Source organism: Mastacembelus armatus, chromosome 23 (genome assembly GCF_900324485.2).
Source record: "Mastacembelus armatus chromosome 23, fMasArm1.2, whole genome shotgun sequence".
Taxonomy (NCBI): Eukaryota; Metazoa; Chordata; class Actinopteri; order Synbranchiformes; family Mastacembelidae; genus Mastacembelus; species Mastacembelus armatus.
The window spans coordinates 11,263,034-11,279,097 of NC_046655.1; the positions used below are offsets into that span (position 1 = coordinate 11,263,034).

The 16,064-nt window shown below is 41.2% G+C and overlaps 1 protein-coding gene across 5 annotated transcripts; it reads right to left on the bottom strand.

The window, feature by feature from the left end:
• Window positions 1-62: 62 nt before the first annotated feature.
• impdh1b (IMP (inosine 5'-monophosphate) dehydrogenase 1b) lies at window positions 63-11,976 on the bottom strand. Of its 5 annotated transcripts, none has more exons than XM_026326457.1 (17): window positions 11,840-11,976; window positions 10,195-10,293; window positions 9,952-10,029; window positions 7,133-7,181; window positions 5,552-5,653; window positions 5,386-5,460; window positions 5,207-5,212; window positions 4,780-4,986; window positions 4,587-4,674; window positions 4,285-4,484; window positions 4,007-4,097; window positions 3,808-3,903; window positions 3,238-3,381; window positions 2,997-3,141; window positions 2,751-2,894; window positions 2,579-2,662; window positions 63-2,229 (listed from the first exon to the last, which is right to left on the bottom strand). In XM_026326457.1, the coding sequence occupies exons 2-17, from the start codon at window positions 10,290-10,292 to the stop codon at window positions 2,208-2,210; spliced, it is 1,629 nt and encodes a 542-aa protein (XP_026182242.1). In that variant the 5' UTR covers window position 10,293; window positions 11,840-11,976; the 3' UTR covers window positions 63-2,207. The 5 variants fall into 5 exon arrangements, with proteins under 5 accessions (XP_026182242.1, XP_026182241.1, XP_026182239.1 ...); XM_026326456.1 differs by having other exon boundaries at window positions 9,952-10,032; XM_026326454.2 differs by lacking the exon at window positions 11,840-11,976 and adding an exon at window positions 11,294-11,353.
• Between the last annotated feature and the right edge of the window lie 4,088 nt (window positions 11,977-16,064).

Genomic DNA, 16,064 nt, shown 5'->3' on the forward strand with positions numbered 1-16,064 from the left:
AAGTTCACACTGACATCCTGCAATGTGACTTCATGACTTATTAAATAAGACAGTAGTCCATAAACAGTTTGATTAATTTATTCTTTTTTCCATATTGAACAGCAAAAGCAACTTTCCTCTATTGAGTGTTTTACTGTAAACATGTTCTGAAGTGATATTCCTCAAAAAACCCCAAATGGATTTACTGAATATCAAGTCTTTTACGTCCATCTAAAGAGTCCTTTGTACTGTTTTGGTTATTGGTTGCAAAGGCTACCTGTACGCTCCACTAACTGCAGCTGAAATTATATATATATGTAAAAAAAAAAAAAAAAAAAAAAAAAAAAGTGCAACACTTAAAGAGGGGAAAAAAACCCCAAAAAACAACAACTGTAAAGCTAATATGTCATGTTTCACTGTTTTGTTGTTTAACTAGACTAACAGGACTCAGTACTTGACAAATAAGACATTTTAAAAACCTGAATATTCTCTGTAGATGGAGACTGAAAACAAGCAGCAGTCATTTATAAACTGAATATAGGCAAATAATTCTCCATATTTATGTGTGTATGTACATTTTCTTGCAATTCAATCCAATTGTAAGATCTGTTAAGTGAACCTCTGCGCATGGTAAGTTATTAGTATGACAAAGAAAGCAACAAGTCTGGTAATATGGGACATTTCATTTAAAGAGCTTCTGGCAAAAAGAACATCCAGGATGACAATGCTAGAAAAGCCTACTCCTATGCAAACTAAATGATAAACACAGCAACATTGTGTGAATTAATAATAATAATAATAAAAAAACAAAAACAAAAAAAGCAGAGTGACAGCATGTATATTGTCAGCCACTCATTTTTACTATCAACCCCTTTTCAACATCAACCACTATTTCAAGGCATATCTCTGGTTTATAAAAAAAAAAAAAAAAAAAGAAAAACCTGTCACAGAAAACCTGTCACACACTGACAGCAGAAGAATAAACAAGTGACACGGCAAGAGTCAACTTGTGCCCATTTTGGTTTTGATGTTACAAAGAGTGTCAGAGGAAGTGTAAATACACTTGGCAGTATGTATGCAACTACTACAAAGCAAAATATAAATAGAGCCATGCTTCACTTAGTGAAAAAACAAACACGTATATCAAGAATCGATCATGAGCAACTGACAGCCACAGTGACTATACATATTTAATACAAAAGCTGGTAGAAAAAAAAAGTATCAAATTATGGGCAGAGAAAGGATCATTCCCCTCATTAGACACACTGTTCTTTCCTTCTAAACATACCTGATCTTCCACTATTGGTCCCTTCAATGCTCAATACATACTGTTTTATTTGGCCCAAGATGTCTTTGAAGCGAAAATGAACATCCACAGTATTAAAAACTGTGGGTTTAATTATTACAGGTGACACTGGAGGATAGCAAGTCCTAGAAAAACACCCCTTTGCAATATTGTGTCACCTTGTTGTGATTCGTAATACACAAAATAAACAGCTACGTCCCAAAATAGAAGCAGCTACTTTCATTAAGTATAGTGTACCTGCTACAAATTAAGAAAAAAAAAAAAAAAACAATGTCATAATATGCTGACATACTGAACATATAGAGACAAGTGCTTAGTATATGCACACAAACTGTGGTTGGAGCTGAGATGTGTGAGGCTTTTGACAGGGAACGTGCTGGTAAGCGCAGATCCCAAAAAAGCCAAGAAAAATGCTGATGGGATCTGCACCATAACTGCTTCAGACCGACAAAAAAAACAAACAAAAAAATAAACAGTGCACCTTCATCCTCAGTTGTCCCAACACGCAGTTTAAACTATCTCACATTCAGACACACACTTTCACATGCACACAAGTCATTATCCCACTGCTATCAACACACACAAAACTGTGCTCGGGCTGTATACTCAAGGTACAGGTGAATATATTGTTCAGAAAACTCTGATGTGCCACTTATTGAGTGCAAAGTCCCAGGTGTTAGAGAGTCAGGTGTCACTGAAGATTCTCACTTTGCTACGGTGCCTCTTTCCTCCCAAATACGACTGGTTGGGACCAGAGAGAAAGCAACAGTAGGTACAACTCGGAAATGGCAGAAAGGGTATAGTGGGTGGTGTTTTTTTTTTTTTTGTTGTTTTGTTTTTTTTAGTAGAAGTGGAGAAGATTTGGTCACTGTTTAATGTGCCATGTGCACCGCTGATCCTTGCTCCATAACCCCCACCCCGTTCAGTAAAGCCGCTTCTCAAAACTGTGGAGGTCAAGAAATATTGGGGAAAACAATAGATAAAGTCAGTGTTTGCTCTAAGAGATAAACCGTTTTTCTGTTATGCAAAGTTTGTAAGGCATTTGGCAGTAAATAGCATTCAGTAACAATAATAAAGTGAATTATTAAAAAAAAAAAAATGCTAATGTTTTTTTGCCACACAGCTTTCTGGCAACTACAGGGCAGGTTTCACTACTACTGCAACACTTTGCTGATGTCAACTGGAAGCAGAGCAGTATTGGAGCCCAGCTAGTGTACTGTGCACATGCTTTACTGCAGGCCACCAAATGCATGGTTTAGTGCAGCAAAGATGCTTTTGTGTTTTTGTACTTACGAGTGGAGTCCATGAACGCCTCCTTCCACCTGTGCAGACATGGTCCGCTTCTCAAATTTAAGCTCGCCAGAGTACATCATGGAACTAAGAAAAATAGAAACACTGATAAATACAGTACAGGTAACAGTTAACATCTGTTTTATAACCAGTTATCCAAGCAAACACCACTCACCGAAGGACAGAGAGACTCTTTGCCCCGATGTCCTGGCAGCCATGTTGGATGCCAGCTATCAGGTATGGTACAAACTTGTGAATAGAGCCCTTGTCCTGGACCGAGCCTGACACTCCCTGGGCTACCTTCACCTTATCGCCCTCACTGTGCATAAAACATCACCCAATTAATATTCATAGAGTGTGATTACAACACTGTAATATCGACATTTGGAATCTGAATTTTGATTTGTAACCTGCATCACACCTAAAGTAGCGTTTCTGGCTGCTGGTGCTCTTCTCCATAGCATCCAGGGAGCCCATACCACGATACTTTTTCAGCCGCACACCATCTGAGAAGAAGTACTCTCCTGGAGCCTCAGTGGTTGCTGCTAGCAACGAGCCCATCATAACTGGAGTGGGAGAGAGGAGAGAGAGCCCAAGCTGCATGAAGCATAAAGACTTAGATGAGCCCTTTTGCCCCACAGTGTTACAAGATTCAATCTCACCAGTTGATGCCCCAAGCGACAGAGCCTTCACCACATGGCCCACAGTCTGAATGCCACCATCCGCAATGACGGGCACACCAAACCGCCTGGCGTACTCCGCTACCTTGTACACTGAGGTCCCCTGGGGCCGTCCACATGCCATGACTATAAAATAGAACAGATGAAGTTGGGACATATTTTAGGCTCATGCTGTTTCGCTGCAACATGCTTCTTCTGTTCTTGTTGCTGAACATGGCCAAGTTTGGGCAATACATGTTGGTCTCCATGGCAACCCAGAACGGGGCCTTGACAGATTGCTATGACAACTAGTAGCGGTCTTAGGGTTATCACTAGTAACCAACAGCCTTTCCTTCTTACTGTAGTTCCTAATTATGTCACAGCTACAGCATTGATGAATGTGGCTAAAGAAATGAGCATTTTTTCTTTATTAGTCTTTTTACTATATTAAAAGCCACAGCAGTTACACAGTGTAACATAAAATAATGCTATATGTAAATTTTTCTCCTTTCATGCTTTTCCAGAACTCATCTGCTGTAACTGTGTTCAGGAGATGGTGGAACAGCTGAGTACCTTCCTGTGTGATGCAGATGGAGCCGCAGCCCATGCCCACTCTTAGAGCATCCACACCAGCATCGATCAGATTCTTGGCCTGAGCTGCTGTAACCACTGGAGGGTAAAGAAGGAGAACGATCACAGAAGGCACGAAAACGATTATATTTTGATATTAAAAAAGCTTCCAAAATTGCGTTACCTTTGTCATCAAACTCACCATTTCCTCCAACAACTTGCAAGTCTGGATACTTCTGTTTAATATAATTTATCATGTTGATTTGATACACTGAGTTGCCCTGTGAAGAATCCTAGAAACAACAAAATAACCATGTAAATGCAGTAGTCTTAACAGATAATACAGCTGGAATACATTTACTGCACATACAAACAGATGAGAATTATTTACACATACAGGTATTTAAAAAGCCCCATTTTAGGCTGGCACCAGTGATGGATACATAAATCAACCAAAGGCCAGTCTTTAAAAACACCTACCAGTACGACAGCATCCACCCCAGCCTGCACTAACAGGTCTAGTCTGTATTTGTCGTCTTCTCTGGTGCCAATGGCGGCGCCACACAGCAGCTGTTTGCGTGAATCTTTGGATGCCAGGGGATAGTCCCTGTTCTTCTTCAGATCTGTCCTGGCAATAATGGACACCAGCTCGTCGTTATCATTTACAATGGGAAGCTTTCCTGGGGATGAAGAATAAGAAAGTTTAGGGTGTTACACAGAAACAACAACAAAAAAACAAAACAAAACAAAAAAGCTGCTCTCATGCTTTCTCATTTTTTCACCTTTTTTACTGCGCTGCAGAATATCATTGGCTTCTTTCAGTGTCACACCAGCTGGAGCCACAACCAACTCCTCCCGTTTAGTCATAGCCTAGGAGATCACCAGCACAATTTCAGGGCAAAAGTAATCAAATAACAGATGCCAATAGAAAAAGAGTTGAACTCTTTACAACTTATTAAAACACAAACTACACACCTCCTCCAGAGATTTGTCATGGTCTTTCTCGGTGAGGAAGTCAATATCTCTGGAGGTGACAATGCCGACCAGTTTGCTGCCCATTTTTCCCGTCTCTGTGACAGGAATACCAGAGAAGCCATGTCTTACTTTGGCCTCGAACACATCCCCAACTGTGTGGCGAGGACTCATCACAACTGGGTCTGTGATAAAACCTTGCTCAAACCTCTGGAAACCAAAGAAAATCAAAGCTAGCATAATTATTCGCTTTTTATTCCACTTTTCTTCTGCACAGCAACAAAAGCAATGAAAAACCACACAACAAAGTACCACACGAAAAACAAATGAACAGCAATATGCAAACAACAAAACAGTAAAAATAACACACATAATGAACAAAACACACCACACGCGCACACAGAACACTGCACAGAAGGAATACAATTACCATAGCCTATTATAGGGAGAAGATAGGAAATGATGACGACAAAGACAAAACAAACAACTGTCCCAATGATATTACTCCTACTAGTAGTAAAACTTAACTACAAAATGTTGTGATGGTGTAACATAAAATATCCTGAAGATTTTAAATGTTATACAACTGAAGGAAAAACCTCAGCTTACCTTAACCTTGCGGACCTCGTTGGCTTGGAATTCTGGTGTGCAGTTGTGGTGAATGATACCAATGCCTCCCATTAGCTACCAAATTTAAAATGAATGACACATAGATTTTAGAGTTAGGCAATTAAGGAAAAAAACATTTTATAGTTTTAGTAAAGCAGTGTCTTACAGCCATAGCAATTGCCATAGCTGACTCTGTGACAGTGTCCATGGGAGAGGAGATGAGAGGGGTCTTCAGTGTGATCTTCCTGGTCAGTGCTGATGTCAGGTCCTGAGATGTAAAGAGAGAAATGCACATTTAAGCCTCTTATTGCTCCAGCAGGGGTCAGACTGAAGTAGGAAGATACATAGTACTCCACTGCTCCGGCTCTAAGAGGTTAATGCCTTTAGTTCTCTTTCAAAGACTAAAGGACATAACCTCAAATGACAACAGGCCTGTTAAAGCAGACTTAAATAACACAGGTGTATGACACAGAAGGTGCTTTTCAGTAAAAATGTAAGTGTTTGTAGTGTGAGGTGTTCAGACAAAATAAAATGTGTGTCCTTCCTCTCAGGGACAGAAACTTGACACTGCCTGGAAACATGGAAATGAACCATGCTACAGTATCTCCACCAACCAGATTTTACTTTCACTTCTCAGCGATTCCCACAACAGCCTACACCAGACTCCTGTTATCTTCAGCCGAGAGTAAAAATAATGGCATTCCTTGCACATGGGAAAGCCAGCTAATGAGATCTATGGTGTCCAAGCATTTACTCCTTATCTGTAACACACAAACTATAGAAGCTGCTTGGTGTTTTTCTCAGGGCTGAAGGCAAGAGAAATCACTTAACACCTCTCCTCCATATACAGAGCCCAACTGTCTTAACCTACTAAATTCAACTAGCGGTTAGGAAGCTATGTCAAGAACATCACAACCCAAAAGAATTTCCCACCACAGCTCTGTGCACATGTGGCTCTTCTTCCTGTTTGCAATACATTTCCCAGGGCAAGCAAACCTGAAATTACACATTTCAGTCCGATCCACTGAGTCGCTGTGTGGACATGAACCACACCAGTCAAAGATGAGACTGAGGCCAAATGTGGAAGCATTTCTGTTATTCAAGCTTGAATGGGCTCACTATCCAGTGAAAAACTAGGACAGGATAAGGAGTGGAGTCAACTAACCCATGGCAACACAATAAGGCAGACAAGCATTTCACAGTAGAGCCAGAGCTCCTTAAGTCTGGAGGAAAGAGAGAGATTAGAGATATCAATTAAACTAAACCCCTCTGACATGGATAAAGCAGAAGAGAAGGATTTCATCTAAAGCTGAGAGATTAATGCTTCCATCATCAGATGAGAGAGATGGATGAGCAACTGGACAGACACAAATATAAACAAGGGGAAAGGGAGCAGCCAGTGAGTGACCACGATGGGCAAAAATAGGAGAAAAGAGATGGTGCAGACAGTTTTAAGTTGGCAAAAACAACACTACTTTTCTAAAAGCTGCAATTATAAAAATGACGCTGAGGTCTGGAGTATAGAGGTTTGTTTAAAAACTTCTCAAGACGCCACTGTAATGATGTTAATGGCTTAAGAAGTGGCTTTGCCAAAAATGGTCTGTCTGCTGACAAAGCCACAATGTATGTAGAACGTCACGAGGGGAGTGAAAGAAACCCAGTCACAAGTGTCAGTTCCTTGTAAGAACCACAGATCTTACATGCACCTGTATACTCTCAAATATCTCCTCTGCTCATGTGAACTCACCACTTCGTCTGAGGTAAAGTCGATGAAGCCAGGTAAAATCAGGAAGTCACTGAAAGACATAAGCAAAAAATGCAAAGTAAGGGGCTAATGCTTACAAATGAGCAACACTGTGAGGTCTAGAACATCTACAATGAATTAAAAAGGTAATCCAACAGGAATAAACCAACATTTGCAGTAAATCCTGCAAAATATCTGAGAAAAGCAGAAATGTTTCTCTACATTGCCACTGGCTCACAGCAGACAAGGCAACTTCAACACTAAATGCTACTGAAAATGACAGGTAAACAATACAGAATGTGTGGTAAAATAAACAGCATGATTTAAAACAGCAAAGAATGTCGATGAACTTATGGTAGCAACTATAAATTATCAGGGCTTAGAAATGTCTGTTACTTTCATTCCAGGATTACCAGATTTTCTTTTCTAATTATTTCCTTCTGCAAGACAATTTCAGCTGGGACAATGGCACAGCTCTGAGAGTGTAACCTAGTGTTGGATCCTCTTATATCTCTCCATGCTTCCCAGAATGTTGCAAAGCAGCTGAGTCAAGGCACTCAGTGTAGCTGGGTGTGCCCTGTACTTGGTTAAAAAGCTACAGTTGAACTCCTTAGCTCTTGCCCTGTATACACAGAAGTAGAGCAAGATGAGTGGGAGAGCTGGCACTAGACACAGGAATGGCGTGTTTGTTTTCCACAAACTCTGTATGTATTTTGTGGTTTTTTGCAGAGGAGCGTGAAATCAGGCAGGGTACAGGCATAAAGGTGAAGAAATAAGAGCAGCCTTGTACAATGACAGGGTGAGAGCTGTGAAACCTGTAAAAGAATGAACAGTACATATGGACGTAACCGGAAGTCAAAGTGAGAATAGTGGTTGAGAGAAAAGGGACAGTGTGGGTGGGGAAATAGAGGGCCTGAAATAGCTGCATGAGGTGGGACTCTGCAAGGGAGGAGTCCAGTTTGCATTTCCCTTGATTTAAAAACCCAAACTCCTACCCACACACCCCAGGGAAAAAAAATTAAATTAAATAAACAAAAAATAAATAAAAATATCAACATACATACATTTGCTAGCCTTTAGCTGCAGCCACAAAACCTCAGCTGCAGCACACAGGCTCAGTGTCAGCTTTACACTACACCAGAGCTCTTTGTGTTGGCTTTGAACCCTAAACAAAACACTGGCTTGGTGATGCCTTGAGGTTTTCATTTGAATGTTAAAATGTAGTCAAATGCATGATGCTAAGCGGGAGTTTTTCCAAAGTACGACCAAAGCCACAGCTAGTCCTTACCTACTTATCATACCTGTCATCAGTGCCCTGGCAGTGTCACAAAAGAGAACCTATAGCGCTGCATTCGCACAGCCAAAACACCTCCAAATATATGAAGGAGTGGCACCGAATGATTGGAAAGGTGGCAGCATATAACTTGGCAGGAAAACTTTAAAAGGGATTCCTGTCTTGAGTGAAAGTGCCAGAAGCAGCACTGGATGACAGTTGATTTGTGTCCTTTATGTTGTGACGCAGATGTGATGATGGGAATATGTTCATGATCACACCCAGCATATGATTTCTGCACCTGGTTGTCACAACACTGCAGGAAACAGTTTCTCTCACAAAGCTGTTTATGTCTTCCTGTGTCTGTGCCTCACCACTCTGTAGTATTTCTTCCTCCCCCTCCTGAGACTTCAGTATGAAAAATGTACATTTGGAATTATGTACTCAGAGTCTCAGAGTGATATAGTGATATAGGCAGAAGCTTTAAATCTGCCTCAAAGAAAAACAAAAGTTTAAACTGTTACGCTAGAAGGAGGTTGAAACAGAGGTCAAATGCCTTGTAAAGACTGATAGAAACTCCTGCATCTTTAAAACCAACTCAGTCCCTCCTGCAATTCACATGATGTCAATTCAGGCCATCATGTGCACAGTCCTTCCTTCAGTCGTGATGCACTTAATTATAGTGTGGAGAGGTTATTCAATCACAGAGAAACACACAACCAACATTATGCTTTTCTATTACAGTAAATTAGTGTTTCGCCAAGAAGCAGCAGCATGATTAGAGCACAGACTGGAGGATTGTCAGCTGATAAAACCGGTCAAGCAAGCTTTAATCGCTGAAACTGAAATGCTGATTTGCTGGTCTCAAATACATCATGATGGAATATGGACAAATACATAATAGACAATAATATATTAATTAATTATCTCTTGGGGAACGGTGAGAAGGCATCTTAACCAATGACTGTGGCAAAACATATTCAAGCACTATGGTGGCTTTGGGAAATTGTTTTAGAAGTGCAAATGCAGAGGTAAATGAGATGCTTCTGTGTCCAGCTGCTGCTACGACAAGCACATCGCTTCTTATTTATGATCAAAAGGGTGAGTACATGGATCAATAAAGAAAGTAATAATCGCCACGTATGAGCTGATAAAGCACTCTTTATGTCACTGCAAAAGAAGAGTGAGATTAAGTGAGAGGAGAAATTAGTGATTAGTGGGGATATTTATAAAAGGTGAGTTAGAAAGTGCATGACCTGGTCTGTCCTGCATGCTGCAGTCACAGGTTATGCACTTCAGTGGTTAGTTTCAGTAAATAATTCAGTTACGTTCACTAGAGACATGAGCAGATGGAGCATTCCAACAAACCGTCCTTCGCCTTCTGCATTCATGCACTGCTCTGACAGCAGCTGGAGATTTTGCTATGGTTTGTTTCAGTCAAAGTTAAGTTGCTTTAGAAAGAACAGTGAATAATTTTGGTTTTTTTTGGGGGGGGAACAGTTTCAACAGAAAAGTTTCAAAACAGTTTGAAAACGACTGTTTTACTCACTTGTAAGTCAACCCATCTCCTTTAGAGCATAGCTCTTCAGCCGAATGACCATCGGAGACAACGTACTGTTGGTCAGATCTGCTGGTTCAAAATGTGTTGGCCATTACAAAGCAATGCTTCGTACACGTCACCCACCATTGCGCGCAGGTGGGGTTTTAAAATCAGGAGACCTTATTTTGAATTCATTTCTTTGCTACGATTCTTGGTGAAGCAAATCACAGTCTGTGATGCAGAGAAACTCACTTGTACGTAAGGCCATCTCCGATGGAGAAGAGCTGCTGAGCCGAGAGTCCATCTTCAGGGACGTAGCCTGTACCACCACTGATTAAGTAATCTGCCATGCTGCCGAAGGAAAGTAAGAGGTAACTTGAATCAGCTGTGCAGAAGAAGAAGCAGGTGATGTTCACCTGCAGACAGTAAACATCCAGTTTGCAGGCACAGTTTTAGTGACCTTCTCATAGGAAGACAACCATGGCAACATCAACATCCCCCCCAACCAAAAAAAAAAAAAAAAAAAAAGCATGATCACTGCGCATGCGCTGCAGGTGCAGGATGCAACCACTTCGGCTGCTTGCAAAAACAAACCATTGATGACCATGTAAAACATAAATAAATAAAAACCACACACACACACACACACACACACACACACACAGAGCCCTGCTGCGCATTCGCATTTTTTATAATGTGGTGCACCACTATTAAAGCGACTTTAGTGGAAATTAAAACACCACTAGGCACAAAAAGATCACCTATAAACTCATGACCGAGTGCCATAAACACGTATATACGTCACTGTAGAAACCCTATCGTGATTTTATGCTGGAAGACATAAGAGCATATAATATTTCTAAAAACATAAAGCGGAGCTATTCAGGGAATAACTAGGCCAAATGACACCAGTGAAGTCTCCCCAATATGGCCGGGTGACCCACTAACACCAGACTGAACCACCGCAGCTACGCTTTTACACCGTGGACACCAAAATAAAACGGCACAAAAAAATAAGCTGTAAAGCGTCGACATGGGCGATAACGTTGACATTAGCAAACATTAGCAGCTTGTGCTGGGTTATCGTGTTATCCACATTAGCTTCTCGCATGTGTTTTGGAAGCCACAATATAAACCTACATGTATTTTAAAAGGAGTAATGTAGGTAGAAAAGTTCAAATTTAACTACAACAATGTGTATTTTGAGCACGCGGAATTGATTTGTGGGTGATTATATATACTAAGAAATGTAAAATGTCTTTCTAACCAACGTGAATAATTTCTAGCAACAAAAGCAAAGTTATTTTCGCGGAGTTTTGAAGCAGGTTTGGTGTTGCGTTCATCGGCTTACCCCCGCTTCATGTAAACAGCGTGTGTGCAGGTTGATATGACTATCTCGTTTTCAGAAACGCTACAGAGGTGTTGTCAGCCCCGTTACGCTGACATATGTCAGCGATTGGGTGTTACCTCGTGTAACTTTACATCTGCACAAAAATCTACACATTAGCACAACCTGGCACATCTGCAGCAGATGTTAATAACCCACTAGCGTGCCTGCAGCTCAACTTTCGCAGACTACACACTGGCGACGTCTACGTTTCACTTGCGGACATGTGGGGGCACCCGTTAGCATTTAGCATTAGCAGCTCGGCTATTTTAGCGTCACCTACTGAAAATACTCCGGAGACTTTAAAACAAACTCTTTCATTCTTACGCAGGTAAACGAGCTTTTTAAACCATGTTCGCTCCTTTCGCCTAAACACCAGCATCTTTCCCCCGGAGCCACTAAGAGCAGATAGCCGCCTTGTGGACCTGATGCCCACGTTGGCTAAAAGAAAGCAACTTTCCAGCTGTGAGCCCCGTCAGGAGCGAGCGCAGCCGAAGCGGTTCCCGTTACCTCGAAGAACAAACTGGATGCAAACGCCGGTGGTTCGTGACTCCAAGATGTAAAAGTAGTGGTCGACAGTAAATGAGAAATGATTGCCTGTCGCTGCAAACAGTGCTTGTTGGTGTTATGTACCAGCAGCAGCAGCAGCAGCGTCACATCCTCTCTCCCCTCAGAGGCGTGTTTAAGTCTCTGCCGCTGTGAAATCAGCACCAATGGTGGAATAAAAACAATTCAGAGAGCAATAAAGATGGTTCAGGTGGAAGTTTTACTAACTGGACTGAAATACTGGCAGAACGATTTGAGCCCCCAGTCCACTTCAGTGAAACATAACTGGCTTTAGGTATATTGTGTTTCACATCTCAGAGAGAAAAACTACACATTGTCAGAGATAAAACTTAATAAGGCCCACATGAACATACTGCTTACACATAATGGAGGTTTTACACTGTTGTATTGCTAAAATAAATATTTGAACTATTTCGTTTTCCATTGTGAGGTGTTAGTTTCAGCTTCCCTTCCATTTTTAGTATGTGACAAATATTCAGTCAAATTATATTGTGAGTAATAATCAGATATAGTTGTGCAGATGTACAGACTTCAGTGATGACTTTGGTTAGACTGTAGTCATGACTCTTAATGCTATAAAGGAAAAAATCATGTCTTTTATATATCAATTGCCTTCCAAAAATTTTAAATTTCATGCTTAATTTTTCTCAGAAATGTTTTTTTTTCGCAGAGGAATGTCATGCTGAATTTAAACAGTGCCATCTGATAATTCTTCACATGATTCATCCAAACTGGTTTATCCATCCATCCATCATCTATACCCGCTTATTCCTAACCAGGGTCCCAGGGATCTGCTGGAGCCTATCCCAGCTCTCTTTGGGTGAAAGGCAGGGGTCCACCCTGGACAGGTCACCAGTCCATCACAGGGCCACATAGAGACCAACAACCTCACACACTCACACTCACTCCTATGGGCAATTTAGAGTCACCAATCAACCTGACATACATGTTTTTGGACTGTGGGAGGAAACCAGAGTACCTGGAGAAAACCCACGCAAGCACAGGGAGAACATGCAAACTCCACACAGAAAGGCCCCTGATGGGTTTTCAAACCAGGAACCTTCTTGCTGTGAGGCAACAGTGCTAACCACTCATCCACCATGCTGCCCCACACTGGTTAATGTTTACTGAAAAGTCAGCACCAACCACATTTTATTCACACAGCAGTTGCAAGAGGCATGCAGAGCAGCCACATGAAACAACCTGGCTGGCAGCATGACTGATACGAACTAATGATTGCTTGTCAGACAATATTTCCTTATTCTTTTGTTAAATCATAATGAGGATCAACTTCATTGTGTAGCTGCTTTCAGTGTGGTGTGGTGTTTACAAGAGAATGATTGGGAAAATAAAAGAAACCAGCATAGAAAGTAGTTTTATTTTTGGCTACACTAAAAATACACTGGGTCACCGAGGGGATAAAATGAGGGCATATCTTTTTAAGTTTACATTATTAGTTGCCATGAAATAGAAAGAGAAAGTTAGATTTATTGATTAGTAGGCTTTTAAAAATAAATTTCAATTTCAGTACTAACAATGCTGTATGAACATTCCACTATACTTAATTGGAGCTGTACGTTTGCATAGTTCTGCACACACACTCTCTTTACTGCATGCAGTGCGCACACACACACACGCACACGTACACACACACACACACACACGTATCTTTGCATTACTTGACGGTGTGTCAACATGCTGCAGATCAAGCTGTCAGCAGGATAATTGGTTGGCATGAGATACTGGCAGAAAATACCTGTTACTTTCACACAACAAATGTGAGCGTCGATATTTACGATCACCTGTTCTACAGCTTCATGAGACTGATATGAGATTGTGAAGGTCTTTTACTACGAACAAAGTTTTTTTTGTACGTGCTGCCAAAAAAGGAAGGACATAATTTGTCTGTGATTTTAACAATATCAGCAGCAGTTTTCAGGAGAGTAGTAGTCTCTCTCAAGGCAGGACTATGATCGTTGTATACAACCTTGCATGTACCAGTTAAACTATAGCAAACTGACAGGTTTTCCATGTATTCTCAGGCAAATAGATGCCTAGTGTTGTTTTTGAAATGTATAAAGTAACAGAGTTGCATTATAAAAACAACTGCAGGTCTGTCTGTACGAGGTTAGGGATTATGAGAGTTGGGATCACGACGTCACCAGGTTTCTGTATTTAGCTTGATGTCACCTTCACTGTCAGCAGCCATGTAAGTGTGCCTGTAACCCAATAGGCGTCACAGTTCTCCTGTGTTCTATAATAATCTAAGGTGAGAGCTGCTACATATTGTATGTCTGCCAAGGTAACATCAGCGGTTTCCCACTCTGTGTTTGTGTTTAATTTAAATGTGGGTCTATTGCAGATATAGGTCAGCACTCTAGCTATTATGAGAAGTTGATTCAGCCTTGTTTATCTGCCCTGCAACATGCTACTCACTCCTGCCTTGGCAGTGTATCACAGAACTGTAGGTGTGCAAGAAGGGCAGAAAAGCCACAATAAAAATAGCATCTGACAAAATCTTTGTTGTTTTATATTCTACTCATAAACCAAAAGTTAAGCATGTCATCCACAGCAGGGGAATTAACCTCGAGGACATTTGCAAACTGGGTGTAAACATGTAAACTGACCTGATGTCATGATGCTAATTTACATATGAATCCTTGTGGAGGCGCAGCCAGTGGAAGCATGACGGTCTGTGAGCTGACCTCACATCATCTTTTGATTTCATCATGGATGTTGGCATTGAGGGATGAAAATATTAAATATTCTTTGAATTGTGCAAAATCTGGTAAGGAATGAATTTTGCTGCAGGCAAATCTGCCATAACAGATGTATGTATTTTAAACTAAACACTGAATTAGATCCTGAAGGGGCTCATTCTCCCCATAGTTTTCCAATAACTCACCTCTCTGGGCCTAAACCAGCTTGGATGCGTGTGGCGCTGTATCGCTGGGCTGCACTTTCATGTCCATAGTTTTGTAAGATTTGTCGGATATACTGGTCACCTTCCACAGATGTAACACTGGTGTGTGATGGCTGAGTCTCCCCTACAATTCTCCGATAATCCACCTCCTGGCTCTCCCTCTCACCAAAGTGCTCATAACAATACCTCTCCATCGCCTGGCCTTGCTTTGCAGCCCTTCAACTGTTTCTTGCTTTCTAAAGAGAATGCACACAGTCAGTGATGATATCCAACAGCTGAAGATAATATTTGGTTCAAAACAGAAAGGATTGAAGACAATTTCTTGAATCCCTGAATTTATATGAGCTCCCTAATCCAAGTTGAGTAAGTTTTAAGGAGTTACAATTTCAAAGACAAAACACCAACTCTCCATTTGTTTCTAAACTTCCTTATCTGAATTCCAGTGCCTGCTCTAATTGCTCCGCTGCTGTTGCCTTCCAGACTAGATATGAGGCTGCATAGATATTCCCACAGAGAGAAATCCAGAAAAACAGTCAACCTACTCCGTCTGCCCTTGCACAGGATGCACCTGCCTACAAAAAGGCACCAGCCACCTATAGGCGTGTCAATAGAGGGCGTCACCTAGGAGATTCTTCCACTGAGAGGGTGTCGCCGTGGAAATGATGCCAAAAGCAAAGTGTTGTTGTGGAGAGTTGGTTGCGCTGATGTCTTCGAAGTCATGGAGGAGATTTGCAGTACGGAGGCAGAGTTTAATGGAAAGGAAGAAGAGCACAGCAAAGTGCTGTACTGTTCTGATATGTGGGATAAAGCAGTCACTGCCCTGAGTGTTTCCTACATGCAGGAAAGACTCAGTGGAGCTTTGCTACTGAGTGCACCATGGACTAATCCTGCTTTCTATCAGTGGCACTGCATCACTTTTACAAAGAGGATTTCAGAATTAGAATGACCAGCACCAGAGTTGAGCTGTGCAAAGAGAGCAACACATTTTTTGCAGCACAAACAGCAAGATCATCACTGTGGTGTGTTATTTTTATTTGTCTGAGTGGGTTCTACTAAAACTTAACAGATACTACAAACCTAGCGTTTCTGAAAGTATCTGGAACAGGGTGATGTTTTTTAATACCCCTGGACTTGATAAATTTAGCTCCTCACTCCCAGACCTGTGGGGATGATCTGCGTTACTTCTCATGCTTTGTGCAGGCCTCACAGAAAATGTTGGTTTCCTGTTCACAGCCAAATAAACCT